This window comes from Tachysurus fulvidraco, chromosome 9 (assembly GCF_022655615.1).
Source record: "Tachysurus fulvidraco isolate hzauxx_2018 chromosome 9, HZAU_PFXX_2.0, whole genome shotgun sequence".
In the NCBI taxonomy this organism is placed as follows: domain Eukaryota; kingdom Metazoa; phylum Chordata; class Actinopteri; order Siluriformes; family Bagridae; genus Tachysurus; species Tachysurus fulvidraco.
In genome coordinates, this window is record NC_062526.1 from 23035362 (window position 1) to 23043717 (window position 8356).

Consider the following 8356-nt stretch of genomic DNA (forward strand, 5'->3'; position numbering starts at 1 on the left):
ACCGAATATAAGATCACCAAGTCTGTGGCCTTTGTGAAGAGAAATTCTCCCCCCAGATTTTCCAAACGTTACTGAAAAAAAAAAACACCTCCCTCAGATTAACGACTTGAGCAAGACAGGAATATTTTCTAGAACGACACCACGGTGTATGTTGGAGGTGTGGTGTGATCAAAGTGTTCTTCAGGGAGAAAAGGAACGAGATCTTAGCAGGAGGACGAGCTGTGTGTCTTCTTCGGTGTCACAGAGCAGCTTAGTGGTGTTGGGTTTCAGTTTCGGCTGCTGGCACTCACGATGAAAATTCTGCCATACTTTACCCGAACTATGAGCATCTACAACGGCGAGGGAAGAACCGGATGAGTTGAGGGTCATTAGCATAGAAATAGTATGAGATCCACATAGCAGGAAATGAAGAGGGAAAAAAAAAAGAAAAAAGAGAAGGATTAAGCAGTGTTTCACACTTCATACCAGCGTTTGTGCGGGAAAAAGAAGATATTCAAATGGCAGAAAAGCAACAAATTCCTTACAAATATTTTAAGCATGACATGCAAATTAATTTCTTACAAAGTACAGATTTTTTTTTTAAACCTGTGCCCTCTTTCGTCGTTAAGCTCTGATGTTATCGTGGCAACGATTTCCATTATTTAAAAAAATGTGAAGCGCGAGTCAGATGACATATCTGACCTATAAGCCGTCATAACTGTGCGTCGCTAACGAGGATGAGGAAATGAGTACAGCATTAGACGATGATGTCATATTGTAGAAAATATATATATCTGCTTGCCACCCCCCCAACACACACCATAAAAAAATTCATCTACCTTATTTAGCTGGCTGTTGTTGAGCAGCAGCTCAAGCAGCTCCTCTAGCAACTCTTCCGCTTTCTCCAAAACTTTCCGCCTGCCAACTCCTCCTCCCTCCAGTGCCTGCACGACCAGCTGCGAAGCCTGGACAAACCGGTCCAGCTGAGACATATCTCCTGTGCTTCCTCCACCAGCTTCTCGGTGGGCCTCCACCAGAGACTGAATCATGTTCAGAGCCGTGTCCTCGAGCACCGCGTCCCCTCCATCTGCCTGTGTATTCTTCTCTGACCTGCGTAACGTGCAAAGGTTGTGAAGAAACCGCGTGTGTTTGGCGAGTGCACGGTCCCGGGCGTCTCTGAGGAATGATGCCTGACTGGGTCGGAGGGAACGTGGAGGGACAACCTTAGAGGAAAGGACAGCGTCGACAGGATCGGGCGTTAGGGAAAGGGTCTGGGTGTCACAGCCGGAGTCGTTTTCCGAAAGCTGAGCCTCTGGGAGATCCTGGGAGAAAAGCTTTACTATATCCTCACCTGGAAGAACAACAGCCCAAGAGCTAGTGATCAGATTATTGCAGTGTCCACAGTTACATGCAGAACTGTACACAATATGTTTAATTACATATTGCTCACTTATTCCTTTAAGGAAATGCAGCCACGAACAAACGAGCTACTTCCTGTTACCACTTCTGTACTAGCAGCTATATAAACGTACCTATACGTGTAAACGAAAATTGCTTACTGCAAAGTTTATTTGTTAAGCCAAAGGCACAACTAGAAACTGCGCTAGACATCTAAAATATGAACCGGTTCTGATTCTAACTACTGTGATGGTTGTTTTATTATTTACGTGTAGCGTTGCCCAACTTTATTTATTCTTTAGAACGCCTTCTTGCTCTCGCTATAAAACAAACCATTGTACAGGAAAGTCATTTCCGAGTGCTTCAGTACGACGCGGTGGACACGGTGTCTCCAAGAGAAAAGGCTGTAATTAACGACATTAGAAGCAGAGTGAATAAAAGAATAAAGTCCATTAGCAAGTAAACACTCTTGTTGAGTCATTTCCATCCAATTATCATGTTCCTGATCGTTTATCTTCCCGACTGAAGGACCGGTGCTGAGTGCATTGGGAACATTTCTTCAGACAAAAGTCTCGATTTCGATAAGTATCTCTAAAACAAAGCATGAGGCATCGTTTTAAATTCTGTTGCGGTTTTCCAGTGAGCTTAGCTAGATTATTATTAAGTCGTGTCTTTCATTTTGAAAGGATGTTTGACATCGTTGAGGAGTAATAAACAAAACGCTGACTAATTGCTAATGAAAGTGACTAGCGGCTATGGATTCTGGTATCATTTCTTCTTTAAATCATTAGGAAATGGCACGTACACAACGTCTCGTGAGGTGCTGCTTGCTTAAATGTAGTAAAGGTTTTAAATTTAAGTATTTAGACCCTTGGCTAATGTACTGAGCCTTCTCTAGAATTTTACTGGAGTCTCAAACCAAAGTCCAAAAAACTCTTGCTAGATCTCTGTGATCACATTGTTTTGATAGACCTGGGCAATGGAATAAAATCATTCCCACAGCACTGAATATTCTCAATCCTGGAACAATCAGGACTTTGTCTAAAACTGGCCGTATGGCCAAGGTGAGGAGGGCTTTGGACTGGGAACTAACAAGGAAGCCAGTGGTCTTTAGGGTGGGGTATCAAAAGAAATTTTCCGGTTCCGATCCCGGTTCCAGTTCTGCCTTACGATTCCCGGTTCTGATTCCGATTCCATAATAAAAGAAATGTGAAAAATAATGCACGATACTTAAACAATTCCATTTGTGTTTATTAATCACGCTTTAAATATTTTAAACAGAGCATTTCAATTCATATCAATTTAAATTTAAATAAATCCAACATCAAATTTAACATCCAGAATAACAACTTAGCAAAACACTTTTTTAGACATGTTTATCACAAAGCGTACCTTAGCACAGCAGCGCGACTGATTTCTGTGGTAAACTGCGTTAATTTGGTTGCGTGACTGTAAACAGTGTAAACAATTAATAGTCATGAGTTAAGACATGGCTATTTAAAGTGACTGCTCCCAGCGCTTTGCCAGTCATCGCATCGGAACCACGTTTGGAACCGAAACTTAAAAATTCCGCGCCGCTCCTGTTAATAAACAGAACCGGTTCTGAATGAGAACAGGTTCTCGGTTCCCAACCCTAGTGGTCTGTCCAATAGAGCTCAATCCTCTGCAGAGACAGAAGAGCAAGGGCAGTAATACTCATCACCGAGATCTTAACAAGCCAGAAAATATATGGTGGGAATTTTGAGAAGCAAAAAGTGAGGGAAGGAGGACATTCTTTGTTTTGAGGAGACAAAAATGAGACTTTAGGGGGTGAACTCCAACTGCTGTATAAAGAGAAACTGGGTACAGCTCATTATCTAAATAATAACTTTTTGGTGTGAAGCATGGTGATGGTGGCATCAAGCTGTAGGGCTGTAATGACCGGAATACTGAGACCAGTCAGAATTCAGGCAAGGATAAAGGCAAACAACTACAGAGTTCCTAGAAGAAAATATGCTTGAGGGTGCAGACCTTAAACTAGGGGTTTAGGCTGCTTTCACATCTATAGTTCGGTTCATTTGGTCCGGACCAAAAGTAAAAAATGATACCTTGTAGCTTTTTAGCAGTTTTGGTTCCTTTTCACACCACACTGATCGTTCTGTTCCGCACCAGTTGAAACGAACCAAAATGCAGTCATGTGATAACATCCACATCACTCATTGGCCACATGTATTTCCTAAACCGCTTCTCGATTGGTCAGAATAAACGTGCGGGAAATTTCAACGAAACTCTGGAAGTAAACAAAAAGAGGAAAATACAGGAAAATACAGCATACAGTACACCATAGAGAGACGACTGCGTGCTGCAATTATGTTCATGGTTGTAATCTACTACATCGCTTGTATACAGCATTCTAGGCAAAGTCTTAATTTTCAGAATGAAGCGCGGATGCGGCTTGAAAATATAATTTTAATGCACTGCAAACGGCAAAGACGCATCGCAAGAGACTTCAGGAGGCAGCGAGCATTACTTTTGCGAAACTGTGACATGCTCATCTTCCGAAAATATTGCCAACAACCCACTACGGCAGCTGGTTTAGTCCAAAATGCGCAATACTTTTTGCAGTTAGGTCTGTTGGATCTCGGACTGTGTTCTCACCACAAACGAACCGTACCAGAGTTCGTTTGAAAGCGTAACGAGACCACCTCTTCAAGGAGGTCTCGGTACGCTTGTTTAGTCCGCTTTTGGTGCGCACCAGAGTTCGATTGCTGCATTCTCACCTGCCCAAACAAACCGCACCAAATGAACAATTGATCTCTGGTACGATTCAACCGAACTAAACAAGGCAGGTGTGAAAGCACCCTTAGACCTTGCAGCATCGCAAAGACTTAAAGCATTCGGTCAAGAGAACGTTAAAGCTGCTTTTAGACAAAACCCTGAAGATCATCGAGTTGCCCAGCCAAAACTCAGACTTGAGCCTCATAGAGCATCAGTGGAAAAAAGATAACAATTCACAGAAGTTTGCCTGTCAGTCTGTTTTAGCTTGAAAAGATCTGACAAGAAGAAGGCAAGAAACTGCACCAAAGCCAAATCAAAGCTTGGCTGCGAGGTTTAAGGGTCAGAACACTTAACACATCTAACCCAGAGATCTCAGTTTCTAATTTTTAATAAAGCTGCAAAATGCCTCAACTTGTTTTCACTTTGCCATTAAAACAAAACAAACCGTTCTAAAGGCAAAAGTACAGAAACGTTGAGCCGAGAGGAACGCAACGGTTATTCAAAAAAGCATCTCAACAACACAGCAACACATCAAATGATGTGGGATGTGGTAGCTCAGTGGTTAAGGTGTTGGCTACTGATCAGAAGGTCATAGGTTCGAAACCCAGGTCCACCAAGCTGCCACTGCTTGCCCCCTGAGCAAGGCCCTTAACCCTCAGTTGTAAGTCACTCTGGATAAAGGTGTCCGCTAAATGTCGTAAACGTATGGAGCTTCATATCAGGTTCAACTCCGTTCAATAAAGAAGGAAAATCTGAGGTTTTAGTAAGCACAGGCTCGCCCAAACCAATCAGATAACCAAGTTGTCAACATTTTCTGGTCTTTTCTCTAATTTTTGTTTTAAACCTGTTTAATCACTTTTCTAATTATAAATTAGAGAACAAAATGTGTCTGAAAAGTGTTATTAAACTATAAACAACACTCTTAACACAAGGAGTTCTTGACTTGACTCTTGACTTGAGTATCTGAAGTATTCACACGTAGTATGGAATATGCAGAAATCAATTCTAAACGTCGAGCACTTTATAACCCAACCTGCAAAGCGCATTCACGCTTTAACGCGCATCGGGAAGGGAAATAAAGTCCTCACTGAGTAGTGCAGGAAAATTAACACAGAGTCAGTAAACAGAGTCAGTTTTAAGATGTCAAAGATGGAATCTAGTGTATAGTATGGAATGTATTTTCTTGTATTTAACGTCTCTCTCGTCTCTCCCCTATTTATTAGTATTTATTGTGTTCTATTAAAGGTGTTATCCTGTACCGTGCCTCGCAAATCTATGCGCGTCTGTAACGGTTTATTAAATATAATTACAATAATTAAAATATGAAAAAAAAATCTCTCTCTTATGCAGTCATTCATTAAAACGTTAAATCAACTCACCTTTGACGTTAAACACTTTATTAATCGTGTCCTAAACAGCGGTCTCTTTATTTGAGGTTACTTTCCTTTTACGAAGTATAAGGAGATTCATCAAAAGGAGAAATATTTTTACTTTTCTGTTCTGGACATTATTTCCACACACTGCACTTAACATCCCTCTAACACAAACCCCTGTGTAAGTAAGCGTACAGTTACTAACTGTCGTCTGATGTGTTGTTCAGTATGATCTCTCATCCCCCCTCTAGGGTCCAGCAATGCTGACCAGATATTCTTTCATGACTCCACTTTGTTCGAGTGTTAATGTGTGTGTTAATCATCCTCTAGCCTTCATCACCATTACTTTCTGACTATAGCATGCTGCTGGCTGGATAGATTCGGCTGGTAGATTGTTTCTGGGCCTAGCACTGACACAGCACGCGCACACACACACACACACACACACACACACACACACACGTCAGTGTCACTACTGTGCTCTGAACGATGCATCACGTAAATAATGACAGGGTAGAGAGCAGAGCCTTCAGAATTAAAGACAAATAACATCACGAAACAACAGGCTTTTTTTTTTTTTAAGTGTGATTAATACCTTGATTTCTGTTTTGTCCTTTGTGCAATAAACAGTGGTTATGAAAGATGTGCAAGAGATTTGGTCCTTGTTTTGGGTAACTTTAAACCATACTGAGCTTTTAAAGAAACCTTTAAAGAAAATCTGAGGATTTAGTTCACAGCTATACTTCAGTTAACAGTTAACTTCTTTATATACAAGGCCATGCAACTACGTGATGATTGTGAGACAAGTGTTATTTATCCCTCGTGTCATCATCACATTCCCTAGGTGGAGATGACACGAGGGATAAATAACAATCGATACTGAATCGAATGCAGTAGGCGCTGAATCAAAAGCAGTAGGCGCTGAGTCGAATGAGTAGGCACTGTGTACTGCGTTCGGCTATATGAAGTTAAAATAATAATAAAAGCTTCTTATTGACTTAACTCGAATGCTGCATACGCTAAATCAAAAGCAGTAGGCGCTGAGTCGAATGCAGTAGGCACTGAATCGAATTAAGCAGAAGGTGAATCAAAAGCTGTAGGCGCTGAGTCGAATGCATTGGGCACTGAATCGAATTTAGCAGAAGCTGAATCAAAAGCAGTAGGCGCAGAGTCGAATGCAGTCGGCACTGAATCGAATTAAGCAGAAGGTGAATCAAAAGCTGTAGGCGCAGAGTCGAACGCAGTAGGCACTGAATCAAATGCAGTAGGCACCTTAACACTGGGCAATTTGGGACGTACTAGGCATCAATCATAAAAACTCAGCTTCAGCAAACGAAACCGAACCATAACCAAGACACGAGCACTTGACACAAGCAGATCACAAACATATTGGATGCGATTAACGGTGGACTTGTTTAAAATGTAACATTAAATATTCCTCATGATCCTTGCGGCACTCACCCCGCGCTGTCTCGGCACCATTTTGCTGCTTCCTCAGCAGTTTACTAAGCAACAGCTCCTGCTTCAGACTTAAAACTTCTTCCTTGAGATCCTCTGCTTTACTTTTCCAGTTTTCCTGCTGCTGTTTGAATCTAACAGCCAAATCTTCTGCGTGTTGCCGACCGCTCTTCCCCACAGGCTTGCTCTTTATAACGGCGAGCGCTACGCCCAGTTTGGCGCTGCTGAGGCGAAATACTAAAAATAAACATTTATTAAAAATAGAATAAGAAAAGAAACATAAACAAACATTCAGTCTGATGTGTGTATATAAACAAACCTGTGTTTTAAATGAAATATAAATGTACAAACACTTTTAGTCATTTTAGCTGTTTTAGTCAAGTTAGCTGTTATGCTACATAGTTAGCACATATGCTACATACCTTCACGCCATTTTGAAGCGTCATAATCAGCCATTGTGTGATCCTCAGCTTAATAATAAGCCTACGCGAGTTTTGTTACAGGACAATCTTATGGATAAATCTGTTAACTCCTTTCAGATTGTTATAACGCTTCTATTCGTACTACAAAATAAATAATAATTTAAAACTAACGTGGAGGCGCTTAAACGTTTTGGCACGTGAGCGCCTCGTGCGCCAACTTAATCGTCACCCTATACTTCCCTATTAACCCACCCCCAACAAATAAATAAATAAATAATGACATAAAACATTCTAAAACTTAATATTTGAATTAAAGAAAACATATTAAACAATATTATGCAATGTAGTGCTGGTGGTTAGTAGCCTTATTTTTCTGAGATTTAATTACACAGAATTTATGATAGTTTTATTATTTAATAATATGTCATAAAGCCGGTGCTACTTGTTCTGAGCAGGTGTTGTCAGTGAACCGGGGCCCCCTGGAACCGGGGCCCCTTGGCACCTGATGTTTTTGATGTTACCCAAACAAAAAGGACAAACGCGACTCATCCGAAGCCATCGATGCCCGTGCCTTTCATAATTGACAAACAGAACACAAAAGAAAAGACTCAACAAAATATACACTGCAAACTACACTCTTAATCTACCCACCTCACCTTAAACACTACCACTGAACAATGTACCCTAAAAACGTACAAGTGCTGTACAAATAAATCTGAATTGGAATTTTTTTTAAAAACACTACTGTGTTTAACATTCTACAGTTTGAGTAGTTAAAGTTCAATAAGTCAATAAGTGTTACAGCAGAGATGTCACATACACACAGTACAGCGCTGCTTAATACTGTGTGTATCAATATTTGAGACGTGTGTTAACAGCAGAAGATGTCTGTGTCGTGAAGAAGGTTGCTGAAGACAGAAAACGAAGTGAATCGGTCATCAGAGTAGTACCAGAAGTAGACGACCAGGA

At 41.0% G+C, this 8356-nt stretch overlaps 1 protein-coding gene across 2 annotated transcripts in view; it reads right to left on the reverse strand.

Annotated features, from left to right (window-relative positions):
- The window catches only part of mei4 (meiosis-specific, MEI4 homolog (S. cerevisiae)), a 45103-nt gene extending 37478 nt beyond the window's left edge, over positions 1-7625 (reverse strand). For both annotated transcript variants that reach the window (XM_027177098.2, XM_027177097.2), the window contains exons 1-3: positions 7388-7625; positions 6969-7202; positions 819-1330 (exon numbers count right to left, since the gene is read on the reverse strand). In XM_027177098.2, coding sequence (XP_027032899.2) covers positions 819-1330; positions 6969-7202; positions 7388-7421 — 780 coding nt within the window. In that variant the 5' untranslated portion in view covers positions 7422-7625. The remainder of the gene's footprint in view (positions 1-818; positions 1331-6968; positions 7203-7387) is intronic.
- Between the last annotated feature and the right edge of the window lie 731 nt (positions 7626-8356).